We start from the raw sequence: 18,184 nt of genomic DNA on the forward strand, positions 1-18,184 counted from the left end.
AATGTCCCCAGGGGGTGACAGTGTCCCCAGAGGGTGACAGTGCCCCCAAGGGGGTGTCCATGTCCCCAGGGGGTGACAGTGCCCCCAAGGGGGTGTCCATGTCCCCCGGGGGTGTCCGTGTCCCCAGGGGGTGTCCGTGTCCCCAGGGGGTGACGGTACCCCCAAGGGGGTGTCCATGTGCCCAGGGGGTGACAGTGTCCCCAGGGGGTGACAGTACCCCCAAGGGGGTGTCTATGTCCCCAGGGGGTGACAGTGTCCCCAGGGGGTGACAGTACCCCCAAGGGGGTGTCCATGTGCCCAGGGGGTGACAGTGTCCCCAGGGGGTGACAGTGTCCCCAATAGTGGTATCCACATTTCTGAAGGGATGATTGCACTCCCAAGAGGAATGACTGTGTCCCAGGGGGTGTGACAGCATCCCTGAGGGGGTGACAGCATTCTCAGAGGGGTGTCCATGTCCCCAGAAGGGGTGTCCATGTCCCCAGGGGGGTGACAAACAGGCAGAACCGCGTGACAGTGCTCCGTTTTATTTACAGGGCTTTCGGAGTTGGGGTTCAGGCACTGGTCCGGGGAGGGCGAGGCAGGGGGGGGTCCCACATTCCTGCCTCCCCCCGCGAGGTCAAAGACAAATAAATACAACCAGAGGGAAAACATCAGCTGGTGAACCCCATCCCAGTGGCTCCCAGTGCCTCCCAGTAGCCCTGTGGGAGGGCTGGCACTGCACCCCGGCGCTGGGTGGTCCCACAGCGGGAAAAGTCCCTCGAGGAGACAGGGAGGGGACACGGCTTTCACCCCAAACCGTTGTCCCCCGGGCTGTCCCCGTCACCGCAGGGTGGGAGTGACATCCCTGGTGTCACAGCGTGAAGATCTCGTCCTCGGTGTCACGCAGGATGGCGGCGCGCGGGGTCCGCGTGAGGGGCCGGGGGCCGAGGCGCGGGCCTCGCGCGGCCAACACGCGCCCAGCATCGACGCTCCGGGAGCCTTCGGCCTCGGCCGTGCTGCGGGGGACACAGCGGGTGACACTGAGAGGTGGCCCTGTCACCTGCCCAGAAGCCAAAAGCCCTTCATTTTGCCTTCAAAATGGGAGGTGGGATAGATGCTCACCCTGCGTCGCCGGCGCGGAGCTGTTGGGCCTCCGCCATCGCTTTGGAGCGTCCGATCTCGGCGTCGAGCTGCCGCAGGAAATCTGTGGCGGAGAGGTCGTGGCGGGATGGGGTGACAGTGGCCGAAGTGTCACCTGGCAGAGCGGGAGCATCCGGGTCGTTATCCTGGGGACAGGGTCCCCCCGGCTGCAGCGGCGCGGGGATGAGGAGGGTGGGCTTGAGGAAGATGGTGTCCGAGGTGTAGAGGCGGTTGGCGCGCTTGATCTGCTCCACCTGCGGGGACGGGGACAGAGATGGGCTGAGGTGACACACAGGGATGGGACGCGGAGAGGGACAAGGATGGGATTGAGGATGGGGATGGCGATGGGGACGGGGACAGTAGGGGGGACCAGGATAGGGATGGGGATAAGTGGGGACAGGACAGGGATGGGGACAGAGATGGGGACAGGGAGAGGATGAGGACAGAGGTGAGGATGGGATTGGGAACAGGACAGGGACAGGGTAAGAATGGGGACAGGGATGGAGACAGGGATGGATGAGGACAGAGATAAAGCTGAGATGGAGATAGGGATGGGGAGAAGGACAGGATAGTGATAGGTATAGGGATGGGGACAGGGATTGGGATGAGGACCAGCGTGGGGACAGGATGGGACATGAAGGGGACAGGGATAAGAATGGGATAGGGATGGGGACAAGGATGGGGATGGAGACAAGCATGGGATGAGAGGTAAGGATGGGACAAGGACAGGGATGGTGACAGGATAGAACAGGGATGGGGACAGGAGACGGCAGGGGACAGGGTGGGAGAGGGATGGGAACAGGATAAGGGTGGGGACAGGGATGGGATTAGGAGAGGATGGGACAGAGATGGGGACAGGGATGGGGACAGGATAAGGATGGGGACAAGGACGGGACGGGGATGGGGATGAGCGTGAGGAGCAGGATGGGTGAGGGATGGAGACAGGGATGGGGACAGGGATGGGATGGGGATGAAGATGGGGTCAGGGACTGGGACAAGGACTGGGATGAGGATGGAAATGGGGACAGGGATGGGGACAGGGATGGGGTGGGGAAAAAGACATGGATGGGGACAGGCACAAAGATGGGAATGGGGACTGGGATTGGGATTGGGATGAGGATGGGGACAGGACAGGGATGGGGATGGAGACAGGCTTGGGGACATGAATGGGGACAGGATAAGAATGGGGACAAGGATGGCATGGGGACAAGGTTGAGGGTGAGGAGCAGGATGGGAGCGGGATGGAGACAGGGATGAGAACGAAGACAGGGATGGGGACAGGGATTGGGACGAGGATGGGGATGGGGACAGGATAAGAAAGATGACAAGGAAGGGATGGGGACAGAGATGAGGATGGGGAGCAGGACAGGAGGGAGATGGAGACAGGGATGGGGACAAGATAGGGATGGGGACAAGGATTGGGATGAGAAAGGAAATGGTGACGGGGATGAGGGTGGAGATGGGGACAGGGATGGGGACAGGGATGGGGTAGGGCCAAAGATAGGGATGGGGACAGGGACAAGGATTGGGATGAGGATGGGGACAGGGACAGGATGGGGACGGGGACAGGACAGGGCCACCCCGCGCTGACCGTGACTCCGTAGCGCAGCGCCAGCCCCGGCAGAGTGTCCCCGGGCTGCGGGCGGTGCTGCCACGGCCCCGCCATGGCCGGGCGGGACCCGCCCCCACCCCCACCCCCACCCCGGTCCGTCCCCGCCCCCCTGTCTGTCCCCGCCCCCCCGGTACCCCCCCCCCCCCGGCCCGAGACCGCGCGGAGCCCGCCGGGAGCTGTAGGCGGGGGCGGACGGACCAGTGCCCCCAGTGCCCCCAGTGCCCCCTCCCAGTGTGCCCAGTGCCCACCCGGTGTGCCAGTGCCCCCATTCCAGGGTGCCCAGTGCTACCATCCCAGTGTTCTTTCTCCAGTGTGTCCTGTATCATCTTCCCACTGTGCCCAGTGTTACTGCTCCAGTGCGCGACCCCTCTGAACTACAACTCCCGTGATGCCACGGGGCACGCCGCACGTCGGCCCCTGTGCCCGCCCCTCCGTGCTCTGATTGGCTCTCGCTTCCACGCGAGCCGCCCGCCCCGCCTCCAAGGGCGGGAGCGTCAGAACTACAACTCCCATGATGCCAGGGGGCAGCCCCGTCCGTCACGCCCTTCTCCCCGCCTTCCGCGCGCTCTGATTGGCCGTCTCTCGCGCACGCACCCGGAAGTGGAGCGCGGCAGGAGCGGTTCCCATGGTAACGTCCAGACCGCCATGTCCTTCAAGAGGGAGGGGGACGACCCCAGCCAGCTCGGGGTCCTGCAGGTGGGCCCGATCCCCCCCGACCCACACACCGGGTCACCAGACCCCCCCCCCCCCCCCTTCGTACCTTCTGCTCCTCCCCCATTCCTTCAACCCAACCCCCAACTCTCCCAGACCCTCCCAACCCACCCTCAGATCCCCCAAACCCAGCCCCACCCCCCCAAGATCCCCTACCTCCCCCCACACCTTCCCAGTCTCCCTTTTGCACCCTGTGCCCCCCCCGCTCCCCCAACACAAACTCTGTCGTCCCCCAACCATCCCCTCCCCGGCCTTCCCCTGCCCCCCCCATTCCCTCAACCACCCCCACACCGTCTCAGACCCCCCGTCCCCCCTGACCCTCCCCAGCTGAACCCTCACATCTCCCAGACTCCTACAACCCACCCCTTGCCCCTCAAATCCCCTCAGCCCCCTCCAGCCCACCCCCTATCCCCCAGCTCCTCCGATCTAACTCCCCCAACACCCCCAGACTCTCTCCAATCCACTCAGCCCCCCGCAATCCAACACCCCCAGCCCAACCTCCCACCTCCTAGAAGCCCCAACCCACCCTTTGGAACCCCCAGACCCCCTTAACTCTCCCCCCTGCCCTGCCAGACACCCCCAACCCAGCCTGCAGACCTCCAGCACCCCCCCAAACCCCCCAACCCAGCTTCCAGACCCCTCAACTCACCCCTTACTCTGCTTGGTCCCCCTAATTCCCTCCTTCCCCCACTCCCTACCCCACCCTCTCCAGAACCCCTGCCCCCCTCAATTACCCCTAGCCCCTACAGGCCCCCCAACCCACTCCCTGTCCCCCCAAGCCTCCTAACATCCCCCCCCTGCCCCTCCCACTACACCCCTCACCCCCAATTCCTTCCTCCCCCTGGCTCCCACGGCCCTGGTGGGGGGGCTGAGGTGGGGTGAACCGGGCTCCCCCCGCAGCGGCGCCGCGTGACCGAGCTGCTGGCCCGTGGGGTCCCCGAGGAGGAGGCGCTGCTGCTGCGCAGCGGGAGGTGAGCAGAAATCGGGGACACCAGTGCTGCCCCAGCAACCCCCCCAGTGTGCCCAATGACCCCTGTGTGCCCAGTGACTCCTCCCCCAGCAACCCTCCCACCCCATGTGCCCAGTGACCCCTCCCAGTGACCCCAGTGTGCCCAGTGACCCCTGTGTGCCCAATGACCCCTCCCAGTGACCCTTCCAGTGTGCTCGGTGACTCCAGTGTGCCCAGTGACCCCTCCCAGTGACCCCAGTGTGCCCTGTGACCCCTCCCAGCAACCCCCCAGTGTGCCCAGTGACCCCAGTGTGCCCAGTGACCCCTCCCAGTGACCCTTCCAGTGTGCTCGGTGACTCCAGTGTGCCCAGTGACCTCTCCCAGTGACCCCAGTGTGCCCAATGACTCCTCCCAGTGACCCCCCCAGTGTGCCCAGTGACCTCGTGTGTGTCCAGTGACCCACCCAGCAATGCCCACAGCCTGCCCACTGCCCCCAGTGTGCCCAGTGACCCCTCCCAGTGACCCTTCCAGTGTGCTCGGTGACTCCAGTGTGCCCAGTGACCTCTCCCAGTGACCCCAGTGTGCCCAATGACTCCTCCCAGTGACCCCCCCAGTGTGCCCAGTGACCTCGTGTGTGTCCAGTGACCCACCCAGCAATGCCCACAGCCTGCCCACTGCCCCCAGTGTGCCCAGTGACCCCTCCCAGTGACCCTTCCAGTGTGCTTGGTGACTCCAGTGTGCCCAGTGACCTCTCCCAGCAACACCCCCATTGTGCCCAGTGACCCCAGTGTGCCCAATGACCCCTCCTAGCGACCCTTCCAGTGTGCTTGGTGACTCCAGTATGCCCAGTGACCCCTCCCAGTGACCCTTCCAGTGTGCTTGGTGACTCCAGTGTGCCCAGTGACCCCTCCCAGTGACCCCAGTGTGCCCAATGACCCCTCCCAGTGACCCTTCCAGTGTGCTCGGTGACTCCAGTGTGCCCTGTGACCCCTCCCAGCAACCCCCCAGTGTGCCCAATGACCCCTCCCAGCAACCCTTCCAGTGTGCTCAGTGACTCCAGTATGCACAGCGACCCTCCCAGTTATCCCAGTGTGCCCTGTGACCCCCCCAGTGTTCCCAGTGACCCCTCAGCGAGCCCCCCAGTGTGTCCAGTGACACTTCCAGTGACACTTTCCCCGCCCCCCCAGCACCCCAGCTCTCAGTGCCCCCAGTACCCACACCACTGTGCTCCCAGTGCCCTCCCATTCCCTCCCAGTGCCCCCAGCTGACGGTGGCTCCCGGCACAGGTACGCCTGCACGGTGTGCGCCCACCGCCCGGTGTTCGACACGCTGGCCGTGCTGACGCTGCACCGCGCTGGCCGGAAGCATGCAGGCCGTGAGTGGGGATCCAGGGGGGGTTGGTTTGGGGTGTTTTAGGTGGTTTAGGGGAATGGGGGAGGGCTGCACCCCACGACATGGCCCCCCCACCCTCTCTGCTCCCCCCCAGACCTGCAGCGCTTCTACAGCCACAAGCGCTCATGTCAGGATGTGGCCCCGAAGCAGGAGGTACAGGCAGAGGCAGCCGGGGTGCAGGTGGGTGTGGACACCCCCTCCTCGCCCACCAGACCCTTGCCGCAGCCCCCCCTGAACCCCATCCCCCCTCTCCGCAGGGCTCCCCGGCCCCGCTCCTGGCTCGGACACGCCAGATCACCCGCAGCGCACTGCTCAAAGAGGCTCCCTACAGCAGCTGCTGCCGCAGGACCGCGTGAGGCCTCTGCTTCGGCCCCCCCAGATCTCCTCCATCCACCCCTTGTCCCCCTGTGACCCCCCGACCCATATTCCCCCCCCTCCCTGGACCCCCAACCAAACACCCTTGCCCCCCAGCCTCCCCCGAACTCACCCCTTGGCTCCTGTGGCCCCCCAGCTGAACCACCAGCCTCCCTAGACCCCCCCCAACCCCCTCAGATCCCCCAACCGACCCCCCGACCCCCTCAGCCCCCTAACCGACCTCCCTGCCTCCCCAAGCCCCAAAATTGACCCTTTGTTCCCCACAAAACTCTCCTCAACTCTCCACTGTGCCCCCCCAGATCCTCTTAACCCACTTCCCCATCTTCTCTGACCCTCACAACTGAAACCCCAGACCCACCCTCAACTCCCCCCTTGGCCCCTGTGATGCCCCCCCTACCCCCCTCACCTCCCCTGACCCCCCCAACTGAACTGCCGGCCTTCCTAGACCCCTCCCAACCCACCTCCAACCACCCCGGATACCCCATCTGACCCCCCCCGGCCCTTTCAGACCCCCCCTAATCCACAGCCCTCCCCTAACCCAAACCTTTGCACCCTCCCCAAACTCCCCCAGCTCCCCATTGTGCCATCCCAGATCCCCCTAACCCTCCTCCCCAGCCCCTTCCAAACGCCCAGACTCACTGCCCTGCCTCCCCGACCCCCCCAAATCCACCCCCCCTCCTACCCAGATCCCCCCAAACCACCCCACGTGCCCCACTGTGGCCCTTGGGGGATTTTGAGGCTGGAGACTGGGCAAAGCTTGGGCTCTCCGGGCAGTTCTGGTCACACTGTGGCCTCGTGTCGGTGGGTCGAGGCCCTGATGCCTTCTCCCATCGCAGGGCGCAGGGCAGCAGCTCCCGAGCTGGCATCCCCCGCACGGGGCCAAACGCTGCTCCGACGTCTCCAGAGCCATTGCAGATGGACAGAGAAGCCGTGATCGCCAGTCCCGCGGCCCTGCTGCCGGGGCACCGCGGCACGCAAGCGGGTAAGAGCCAGCCGGCTGTGCTGGAGCTGCGCTGGCACCAGAAAGGGGTGCCCAGGCTCGCAGCCGGGTCTTTCCACTCCTGGGGTCCCGCCAGCTCCTCTCTGCCATCCCAGATGCGCCGAGAGCGGCTCCGGTGCAGACACAGCGAGGTGGGAAAGCAAAAGCCTCCCTGAGCCAACCTGATGCCCTCAGCCCTGAGCGCCGCCGCGTGCTGGAGCGATACCTGCAGCTGCGCAGGTAAGTCCGGGCCACGTCGGGATGGGGAGCCCCAAAAGGAGCCATCCCTCACTGCCTCCATCCCCAGTGCCGGCTGGATCCAGGATGGCTCCGGCAAGTGGGTGAAGGATGAGAATGCCGAATTCGACTCCGATGAGGAGGAGCCACCCGTGCTGCTGCCGGCCTGAGGGTACCCCCACACCCCACCAGCAATAGAGGAGCACAGAGGCATCTAAGCCGCTGGGACTGTGCCAGGAAGCACTGGGATTGGGGATTCCCGTGTTTCACTGTCATGGGGTGCTCAGCCCAGTGCCTTTTTGGGGTGTCCTGGCTGCGGAGGGCACGTTTGGCTCATCCCCTCCTGTCCCAAGTCGCTGGCAGCTGCCTGCAGGTCGTGGCCTTTTGGGGTGGCAGTGCCGAGTTCCCCCCCTCCTTCCCAGCTCCAGCAGCTGTCCTGGTGCTTTGGAAAGAGCCCAGCCTCGCTTTTTCCCGCTGGCCTTTGGGTGCCTGTGGGTGCTCCCACATCTCTGGTTTTCAGGGCTGTATCCTGAGCTTACACCCACCTCCCCTACAAGGGTCACTCCGGGGCTGGATTCTGCCCCTGGGGAGCTCCTGGCGCCGCTTCCCAGGCTGATTTACCCCCGGCCACTGGGATTTGCCCACTCAGCTCGTGCCTATAAATAGTTGTGGGCCCTATAAATAGCTCCTGCATCCCCCTCGCCCGCCTGGGTGTCCCCCCACCACCCTGGGCACCTGGATCCATGCGGGGGAGATGTCTCCCTGCACCCCCAACCCCTCCCAGTGTTGTAACCCAATCCCTGGGCTGTAAATCCCGTGCTCCCGAGGGGCTCCAGGCGTCCGGCTCGGCCCCACAGACCAAGGGCTGGACGCTGCTGGAGGCCTGGAGCCCCTCTGGGACGAGGGTCCCTCTCCCACCCCGTGTCACCCTCCCTTGCGATCCTGATCCCAAATCCTATCCCGGGATGCATCCCGGTGGATCCCAATGCCATGTTTCTCCGTCTTCTTTATTTACACTAGATGCAGAGCTCATTCGTGCCGGGGAGGGAGGTGTTAGGTTTTCTTCTGCTTGCGACCTAGAGGCAGAGGGAAACGGGGGTCAGGGCTGGGCCCCCCACCCCGGTCGTGGTGCAGGGACACGGGGACACTCACGGATTTCGTTGTTCTTGGTGATGGCGATGGCGGCGCGGGCGCGGGGGCCTTGCTGCGTGAAGTGGTAGCCAAAGCGGGTGACAGAGGGACACTGCTCCAGCATGGTGGCCATCTCCATCTCCACCGTGTCTCCCAACCGCTGGCACTGTAGGGCCGTGGTGAAACTGGGAAGCTGGGGACACCCCAGTCCCCTCCCCGGGTCACCCATGGGTGCCCGTCTCCTACCTGGTTGTCCACCTTGAGCTCGCTGAGGGTGGTGTTGTTGTACATGGCCTTGATGATGCTCATCATGCCGGTGCTGGTGATGAAGTTGGACTCAATGTTGAGGCTCTGCAGGGTCTTGTTCTCCATCAGCATCTCAGCCACAGCCTGTGTGTCACCTCAGAGTGTCACCCAGTGCTGGCACTCCCCCCAGTGCGTCCTGGGCCACCGATGCCCCAGAGGACAGTGGAAAAGCCACCATTGCCCATGGTGTTGGCAAAGATGGAGCGAGGGGCAGGAGATCATGTCCCCTCCCTGTTAGGGGACATGTGGGGACACGGGGCCAGGACTCACGTTGGCCACGGGGTCGTTGCTGCGGGTGGCAACCAGGCTGAGCTTCTTGACGTGGGTGTTGGTTTTCATGGCTTCACAGATGGCCTTCAGAGTGGAGATGGGAATGTCCTGCAGGAGGGATGGGATGTGGGTGTCTCCAAGGGGATGGGGACATCCCAGAGGGAATGTGTCACCAAGAGCATGGGATGTTTCTGAGGGGCTGTGGGTGTCACCAAGGGGATGGGGACATCCCAGAGGGAATGTGTTACCAAGAGCATGGGGATGTTTCTGAGGGGCTGTGGGTGTCACCAGGGGATGGGGACATCCCCAAGGGTGCAGGATGTCACCAAAGGATGCAAGTGGCAGCCAGGGGGTATAGGTGTCTCCAAGGGTTTGAGGAGATGTCACCCAAGTGATGGATGTGGGATGTCCCTAAAGGGACACAGATGCTCCCAGATGAGGACCAGCACCCTGGATTCCCCAGAGCCACTCCAGGATGGGAACAAACACCCAGAGAAGCTCCAAGACAGGGACCCACCCCGTGGGCACACAGCGAGCAGCACCCTGGGACAGGGTGACCAGGCTCCATGGGGACACCCCATGGTGGAACCTGTCACCCTGGCAGCACCCAGGATTGCCCTGGGGACACTGGGACAGGGACCAGCCCCACCGTGATGCCCCTCCAGCATGGGGACCAGCACCTTGGGGACACCCTGGGATAGGGACCAGCCCCATGTGGATGGGGACTGTCACCCCAGGAGTGGGATCAGCACCTTGGGGACACCCTGGGATAGGAACCAGCCCCATGTGGATGGGGACTGTCACCCCAGGAGTGGGATCAGCACCTTGGGGACACCCTGGGATAGGGACCAGCCCCATGTGGATGGGGACTGTCACCCCAGGAGTGGGATCAGCACCTTGGGGACACCCTGGGATAGGAACCAGCCCCATGTGGATGGGGACTGTCACCCCAGGAGTGGGATCAGCACCTTGGGGACACCCTGAGATAGGGACCAGCCCCATGTGGATGGGGACTGGGACCCCAGGAGTGGGATCAGCACCTTGGGGACACCCTGGGATAGGGACCAGCCCCATGTGGATGGGGACTGTCACCCCAGGAGTGGGATCAGCACCTTGGGGACACCCTGGGATAGGGACCAGCCCCATGTGGATGGGGACTGGCACCTCAGGACCAGGATCAGAACCCTGGGGACAACTTGGGGTTGTCACCACCAGGTCCCTCACCTTGATGTTGTTAAGGTTGACGTCTTCCAGCGTGCCATCATTGGCCTGGATCTGCCGCAGCGTCTCCTCCACATTGGTGGGGTTGGGGGGCTCATCCGGCACCGGTTTGTACGTGTCAGGCTTCACCACACCTGGGGCACACGCGTGTGCGCAGAGACACACATCACCGTGTGCAGTGACATGACCACATGGGAGCACACGTGCACACACACGTGCATGGCATCTCCATGGGGAATCCCAGAGGGGTTCTGGTCCACAAATCCCCCCCCAAACAGCCCCAGGGACCCCATGTCCCCTGTCCTGGAAGAGCTTGTCCCCGTGTCCCCTCGGCACTCACTGTTGATGCCCTCCGTGTTGGTGATGTTGCCGCTGCAGATCGCGTCGTAGTACTGTTTGTTGCTCATCAGTGTGTACATGCCCAGGATGGCTGTGGGACAAGGGGGGGTCAGCAGGTCCCCTCGTGTCCCCCTGCTGTCCCCTCCTGTCCTCCCTGGGTGGCCAGGGAAGCCACGGGTGGGCCGGGGGCCAGCAGTGAAAGCCGAGCGCGGGGGCACAGCGCTGCTTTTAGCTGAGCGCTGGCGGGGACCCAGCACGCGCCTGGCAGCGGGGAGCACGGCTGGGACACGGGGCTGCGGCGGGCGTACGGCGTGCTGGCGCCGTGCAACGTGCTGCGCTGCTGCGGGGCCGTGTGCTGCTCCCATGTGAAGCTGCCGTGGGATGCGCTACCCCCTCTGCGAGGCCGTGGTGCGACACGGCTGCAGCGCGAGGCAGCGGCCGTGTGTGAGGCTGTGGTGCAAGGCGCAGCCCCGTGCAAGGCTGCAATGCGAGGGGGCTGCGCTGCGAGGCCATGGTGGAAGGTGCAGCCCTGTGTAAGACTGCCGTGCAAGGCTGTGGTGCGAGGCGTAGCCCCGTGTGAGGCTGTGATGCAATGTGGCTGCCCTGCGCGAGGCTGTGATGCAATGTGGCTGCCCTGCGCAAGGCTGCGGTGCGAGGCCATGGTGCAAGACCACAATGTGAGGTGCAGCCTCGTGTGAGCCCGCAGTGTGACGTAGCTGCCCTGTGCAAGGCTGCGGTGCAAGGTGCAACCCCATGCAAAGCTCTGGTGTGAGGCTGCGGTGCGATGTAGCTGCCCCGTGCAAGGCTGCGGTGTGAGGCATGGTGTGAGGTGCAGCCCCATGCAAGGCTGCAGTGCAGGGAGGCTGCAGTGCGATGGGGCTGTGGTGCGAGACTGCAGTGCAATGGAGCTGCCCTGTGCAAGGCTGCAGTGCGATGGGGCTGCAGTGCGATGTAGCTGCCCTGTGCAAGGCTGCAATGCGATGGGGCTGTGGTGCAATGCTGCAGTGCAATTGGGCTGCGGTGTGAGGCTGCAGTGCGATGGGGCTGCGGTGCAAGCCTGCAGTCTGATGGGGCTGCGGTGCGAGGCTGTGGTGTGATGTAGCTGCCCCGTGCAAGGCTGCGGTGCGAGGCTGCAGTGTGATTTAGCTGCCCTGTGCAAGGCTGCAGTGTGATGGGGCTGCGGTGCAAGCCTGCAGTCTGATGGAGCTGCCCTGCACAAGGCTGTGGTGCGATGAGGCTGCAGTGCAGGGCTGCAATGTGCAAGGCTGTAGTGTGAGACATGGTGCTCCCTGCAAGGCTGTGGTGTGAGACATGGTGCGAGGCGCAGCCCCATGCAAGGCTGCAGTGCAATGAGGCCGTGGTGCGAGGCTGCGATGCGATGTAGCTGCCTTGTGTGAGGCTGTGGTGTGAGGTGCAGCCTTATGCGAGGTTGCAGTGCAGGGAGGCTGCGGTGCAATGTACCTGCCTTGTGCAAGGCTGCAGCGTGATGAGGCTGCGGTGCAGGGCTGCAATGCAATGGAGCTGCCCCGTGCAAGGCTGCGGTGTGAGACATGGTGCGAGGCACAGCCCCATGCAAGGCTGCAGTGCGATGAGGCCGTGGTGCAAGGCTGCGATGTGATGTAGCTGCCCTGTGTGAGGCTGTGGCGCGAGGTGCAGCCCCGTGCGAGGCTGTGGTGCGATGAGGTCGCGGTGCGAGGCTGCGGTGCAAAGGCGCTGCCCCGTGCAAGGCTGCAGTGCGAGGTGCAGCCCCGTGAGAGGCACAACCCCATGCAAGGCTGCAGTGCGATGCAGCTGCCCTGTGCGTAGTTGTGGTGCGAGGCTCTGCCCTGCACGTGGCTGCGGTGCAAGGCTGCGGTGCGAGGCGCTCCCCGTGCCGGACGCACCGGCGATGTCACACATCTCGGCGTCGGTGGCGTTGGCCAGTGCCTCCTCCAGCTCGGGCTCCAGCGTGATCTGCTCCTCCCGTGGGATCTCCCGCTTTGGGTTCTTGGGCACAAACGGTTTCCCTGCGCACGGGGACGTGGGGACATAGGTCACACCCTGCACAGCCTCGTGCTGACACGGGACGTGGAAATATAGGGGGTGCAGGTGACACCATCATGGGGACACAGGGATGCAAATCACACCCCACATGGCTTTGTGGTGACTTGGAGTGCAAGGATGGGGGGATACAGGGGTGCAGGTCACACCTTGATGGCCTCGTGGTGACACAGGACAGAGGGACATGGGGAGGTGGGGACGTGGGTCACATCCTGCACGGCCTCGTAGGGACATGGGGCACAGGGACATGGGGATGTGGGGACGCGGGTCATATCCTGCATGGCCTCGTAGGGACATGGGAATGTGGGGATGCAGGTGACATCCTGCACAGCCTTGTAGGGACATGGGACACAGGGACATGGGGATGTGGGGGACGCAGGTCACATCCTGCACGGCCTTGTAGGGACGTGGGGCACAGGGATATGGGGATGTGGGGATGCAGGTCACATCCTGCACAGCCTCGTAGGGACATGGGGCACAGGGACATGGGAATGTGGGGATGCAGGTGACATCCTGCACAGCCTCGTAGGGACATGGGGCACAGGGACATGGGGATGTAGGGACGCAGGTCACATCCTGCACGGCCTCGTAGGGACATGGGGCACAGGGACATGGGGATGTGGGGATGCAGGTCACATCCTGCACGGCCTCGTAGGGACATGGGGATGTGGGGACGCGGGTCATATCCTGCATGGCCTCGTAGGGACATGGGAATGTGGGGATGCAGGTGACATCCTGCACAGCCTTGTAGGGACATGGGACACAGGGACATGGGGATGTGGGGGACGCAGGTCACATCCTGCACGGCCTTGTAGGGACGTGGGGCACAGGGATATGGGGATGTGGGGATGCAGGTCACATCCTGCACAGCCTCGTAGGGACATGGGGCACAGGGACATGGGAATGTGGGGATGCAGGTGACATCCTGCACAGCCTCGTAGGGACATGGGGCACAGGGACATGGGGATGTAGGGACGCAGGTCACATCCTGCACGGCCTCGTAGGGACATGGGGCACAGGGACATGGGGATGTGGGGATGCAGGTCACATCCTGCACGGCCTCGTAGGGACATGGGGATGTGGGGATGCAGGTGACATCCTGCACAGCCTCGTAGGGACATGGGGCACAGGGACATGGGAATGTGGGGATGCAGGTCACATCCTGCACAGCCTTGTAGGGACATGGGACACAGGGACATGGGGATGTGGGGACGCAGGTCACATCCTGCACGGCCTCGTAGGGACATGGGGCACAGGGACATGGGGATGTGGGGATGCAGGTCACATCCTGCACAGCCTCGTGCCAGCGTGGGGACATGGGGTGGCAGAGGCAATGGGGACACGGCTGTGGCAGGAGAGTGATGAGGGCCACGGGTGGCTGTGCTGGCGGTGGCACCGTCGGGGCAGGGGTCCGGGGGGGGCTCAGAGGACCCGCCTGGGGGTGACGGCGCAGAGGTGGCTGTACTGGGAGTGGCACTGCAAGGGGTGGCATTGCCGGGATGACATTGCTGCAGGTGACAGTGCAGGGGATGGCATTGCTGGGGTGGCCATGTAGGGGGGTGACATTGCCAGGGGTGGCCGTGCTCGGGGCTGGCAGGGCCCCAGCTCGCCCGGACACCTGAGCCGCTGGCGAGGACCGTTCTGCCGTGCTCCAAACTAAATATACCCATCTGCGGGGCCCCAGTCCCCCTGCTCCCCGCCGGGTCCCCCCCTGGCCCTGTCCCCCCTGTCCTCCCTGCTCCCCACATCCCTCCCTGTTTCCTGCCACGGTCCCCGCAATGTCCCTTCCCATCTCCCCATCCCCTCTGGTCTCCACCACAGTCCCCAGCGTGGCCCCACTCGGCTCCCCCTGCCCTTGGGTCCCCATCCCTCCTGCTCCCCACCATCAGCCTTCCCTGGTCCCCGTGTCCCCTGCTGTGTCCCCCCACCCCATGTCCCTGTCCCCCCCCAGTGTCCCCTCCAGGTTCCCCCACCCCATGTCCCCCCCAGGTTCCCCCACCCCACGTCCATGTCCCCTCCAGTGTCCCCCACCCCATGTCCCTGTCCACCCCCAGTGTCCCCTCCAGGTCCCCCCACCCCATGTCCATGTCCCCCCCAGTGTCCCCTCCAGGTTCCCCTCCAGGTTCCTCCACCCCATGTCCATGTCCCCTCCAGGTTCCCCCACTCCATGTCCATGTCCCCCCCAGTGTCCCCCCAGGTTCCCCCACCCCATGTCCATGTCCCCCCCAGTGTCCCCTCCAGGTTTCCCCAGTCCATGTCCCTGTCCCACCACGTGTCCCCCCAGGTTTCCCCACCCCATGTCCATGTCCCCCCCCAGTGTCCCCCCAGGTTCCCCCACCCCATGTCCATGTCCCCTCCTGTGTCCCCTCCAGGTTCCCCCACCCCATGTCCATGTCCCCCCCCCAGTGTCCCCCATCCCATGTCCATGTCCCCCCCAAGTGTCCCCTCCAGGTTCCCCCACCCCATGTCCATGTCCCCCACCTTTCTTCTCGCCGGTGAAGGGCACGAGGTCCTCGCGCTCGACGGCCTCCAGCGCCTGCTTCTCGAGGTGCTGCAGCAGAGCCTCCCTGTCCAGCGGCCCCGTGGGGCTCTTCTGGGTCTGGTCTCGCTGCCGCAGCCCGGCCGGCAGCAGCACGTTCTGGGGAGCCAGCAGGTCACCCCGGGGTCCCCGTCCCACCCGTCCCCAGCCCCTGTCCCAGCACCCACCTCGGGATCCATCTCCAGCAGCTCCATGTCCAGCTGCTCCAGCTCCTCGGCTGACAGCTCCTGCAGGATCTTGTCCTCATCGATATCCCGGTACTTCTCCAGCTCCTGCCGGTACGACGTCATGGTGGGAGCCGGGGGGTGGCCTGGGGGTGACAGGGGGGGTTAAGAGATGGGCAGGGGGGTCCTTGGGGCTAGGGGGTGGCCCTGAACCACCAGGGACTCCCCCAATGCTGAGGTGACACCTATGCCATGGAGACCCACCCTCACGCCAAAGGGATCCCCCCCAACACCGTGGTGACCTCCATGCCATGGAGAACCCTCCAGCACCATGGTGACCCTTCCCATGCCATGGTGACCCCCATGCCATGGAGAACCCCCCAGCACCGTGGTGACCCTTCCCATGCCATGGAGACCCACCCTCATGCCAAAGGGATCCCCCCCCAACACCGTGGTGACCCTTCCCATGCCATGGTGACCTCCATGCCATGGAGAACCCCCCCAGCACCATGGTCACCCTCCCCACGCCATCGTGACTCCTATCACCATGATGACCTCCATACCATAGAGACCCACCCTGACACCAAAGGGATCCCCCCCAACACCGTGGTGGCCTCCATGCCATGGAGAACCCCCCAGCACCATGGTGACCCTTCCCATGCCATGGTGACCCCCATGCCATGGAGAACCCCCCAGCACCGTGGTGACCCTTCCCATGCCATGGAGACCCACCTCACGCCAAAGGGATCCTCCCCAATACTGTGGTGACCCCCATGCCATGGAGACCCACCTTCATGCCAAAGGGATCCCCCTCAACACCGTGGTGACGCCTATGCCATGGAGAATCTCTCCAGCACCATTGTGACCCTTCCCATGCCATGGTGACCCCCATGCCGTGGAGACCCACCTTCATGCCAAAGGGATCCCCCTCAACACCGTGGTGACCCCCATGCCATGGAGAACCCCCCCAGCACCATGGTGACCCTTCCCATGCCATCGTGACTCCTATCACCATGATGACCCCCATGCCATAGAGACCCACCCTCACACCAAAGGGATCTCCCCGAACACCGTGGTGGCCTCCATGCCATGGAGAACCCCCCAGCACCATGGTGACCCTTCATGCCATGGAGAACCCCCCCAGCACCATGGTCACCCTCCCCAAGCCATCGTGACTCCTATCACCATGCTGACCCCCATGCCATAGAGACCCACCCTCACACCAAAGGGATCTCCCCAAACACCGTGGTGGCCTCCATGCCATGGAGAACCCCCCAGCACCATGGTGACCCTTCCCATGCCATGGTGACCCCCATGCCGTGGTGACTCTTCCCATGCCATGGAGACCCACCTTCATGCCAAAAGGATCCCCCCCAACACCGTGGTGACCCCCATGCCATGGTGACCCCCCAGCACCATGGTGACCCTTCCCATGCCATGGAGACCCACCCTCATGCCAAAGGGATCCCCTTTGCATGGAGCAGTTGGGGAAACTGAATCCTGCTTCCAAGGGTGACCCCAGGGCCAGGACCTGGCGGCCCCCCCTACACTCACTGTTTGGGGGGGCAGGTCCTGCTCTGGCCCCTGTGGATGCCCCCCCAGTCCTTGCCCTGTTGCCCCCCAGTGCTGTCTCTATCTCCTGGGGGGACAAATCCTCCTCCATTCCCCCCCCTCCAGTCCATGCCTCATTGCCCCCCAGCACCCTTCCCTGTCTCCTCGGGGTGGGGGGGGTGTAAATCCAGCTCCAGTCCCCCCAGCCCTTACCCTATTGCTTCCCAGCGCTGTCTCCATCTCCCGGAGGGGTAAATCCTGCTCCATCCCCTCTGCCCCCCCCCACTCCATGCCCTGTTGCCCCCCCAGCACCATTCCTTGTCCCCCAGGGTGGCAGCAGGGTGACCGCTGCAGCCACGAACCTCGAGTCTCCCTGAGGAACTGGGCTGGGATTTGCCTCCTAAATCCTAAGGGCTGGGGAGTGGGGGGACACACAGCAGCAGGGGGGACACAACCCTGGTGCCCCCCAAATGATCGGCCACCCCTGGGCGAAGGGGATCCCCAATGGCCCCAGGGACCCTGGTGTTCCCAGTAGTGAGAGATCCCCCCACCTTTGGGCTCCCCCAAGCTGGGAACCCCCCCTTTTTGGTGACCCCCCCCTCACCCTGGGAACCCCCCCTTTTTGGTGACACCCCCCCTCCCCTCCCCTTTGGGCCCTACCTGGCCGCTGGCCGGCGCCTGCCTGGGTGCGAGCCCCGGTGCTGAGCCAAGGGCTCCGGCCGCACAGTGCATGAGATCAGCGTTTTATTCCACGGGGAGGGGCAGGATCGCATGTCCCGGGCGTTATCGCACCCTCCCAGCCCCACCACGGCTCCACCCCGGGGCACCCCTGCACCAAGGGGGCTCCCCAGTGACTTTTAGGGTGCAGGGAAAGCCTCGAGCCCCCCCAGCCCCACTGCACGCCCCCTCACCCCCAGGTTGTTGGGGTGAGGTGGCTCCCAATCCCTCAAATCCCAACCAGTAGGGGTTATGGGGGGCAGCGCCGCGCTCAGAATGAGCTGCTTGTTTATTGGAGGGTCTTCTGGAAAAGCAGGGGTCAGAGGGTGTCACGGTGCCCCAGGTGCTGAGCGGTGAGTGGGAAGCAGGGAATTGTTGCGGTTGGAGAAGGCCTCCAAGCTCATCCAGTCCAACCATCAGCCCAACGCCACTGTGGGACTGAACCCTGTCCCCACGGCCACACGGTTTGTGACCCCCCTCCAGGGTGAGGACTCCCCCAGTGCCCTGAACAGCCTCTGCCAGGGCTTCACCG

At 64.5% G+C, this 18,184-nt stretch overlaps 3 protein-coding genes across 3 annotated transcripts; 1 reads left to right on the forward strand and 2 right to left on the reverse strand.

The window, feature by feature from the left end:
* Positions 1–492: 492 nt before the first annotated feature.
* Positions 493–2,800, reverse strand: LYSMD1 (LysM domain containing 1). Its single transcript, XM_054050930.1, has 3 exons — positions 2,711–2,800; positions 1,102–1,373; positions 493–995 (listed from the first exon to the last, which is right to left on the reverse strand). The coding sequence occupies exons 1-3, from the start codon at positions 2,783–2,785 to the stop codon at positions 851–853; spliced, it is 492 nt and encodes a 163-aa protein (XP_053906905.1). The 5' UTR covers positions 2,786–2,800; the 3' UTR covers positions 493–850.
* A 518-nt stretch (positions 2,801–3,318) lies between these two features.
* On the forward strand, positions 3,319–8,235 carry SCNM1 (sodium channel modifier 1). Its single transcript, XM_054050927.1, has 8 exons — positions 3,319–3,427; positions 4,343–4,413; positions 5,678–5,766; positions 5,878–5,963; positions 6,041–6,135; positions 6,995–7,140; positions 7,254–7,377; positions 7,445–8,235. The coding sequence occupies exons 1-8, from the start codon at positions 3,377–3,379 to the stop codon at positions 7,542–7,544; spliced, it is 762 nt and encodes a 253-aa protein (XP_053906902.1). The 5' UTR covers positions 3,319–3,376; the 3' UTR covers positions 7,545–8,235.
* A 68-nt stretch (positions 8,236–8,303) lies between these two features.
* On the reverse strand, positions 8,304–17,714 carry TMOD4 (tropomodulin 4). Its single transcript, XM_054050918.1, has 10 exons — positions 17,596–17,714; positions 15,388–15,530; positions 15,163–15,319; positions 12,525–12,647; positions 10,643–10,732; positions 10,306–10,436; positions 9,082–9,189; positions 8,752–8,895; positions 8,527–8,671; positions 8,304–8,450 (listed from the first exon to the last, which is right to left on the reverse strand). Exons 2-10 carry the CDS (start codon positions 15,508–15,510, stop codon positions 8,428–8,430), a joined length of 1,044 nt encoding a protein of 347 aa, XP_053906893.1. The 5' UTR covers positions 15,511–15,530; positions 17,596–17,714; the 3' UTR covers positions 8,304–8,427.
* Between the last annotated feature and the right edge of the window lie 470 nt (positions 17,715–18,184).

The sequence above is a fragment of the Cuculus canorus genome, chromosome 28, assembly GCF_017976375.1.
Source record: "Cuculus canorus isolate bCucCan1 chromosome 28, bCucCan1.pri, whole genome shotgun sequence".
Taxonomy (NCBI): Eukaryota; Metazoa; Chordata; class Aves; order Cuculiformes; family Cuculidae; genus Cuculus; species Cuculus canorus.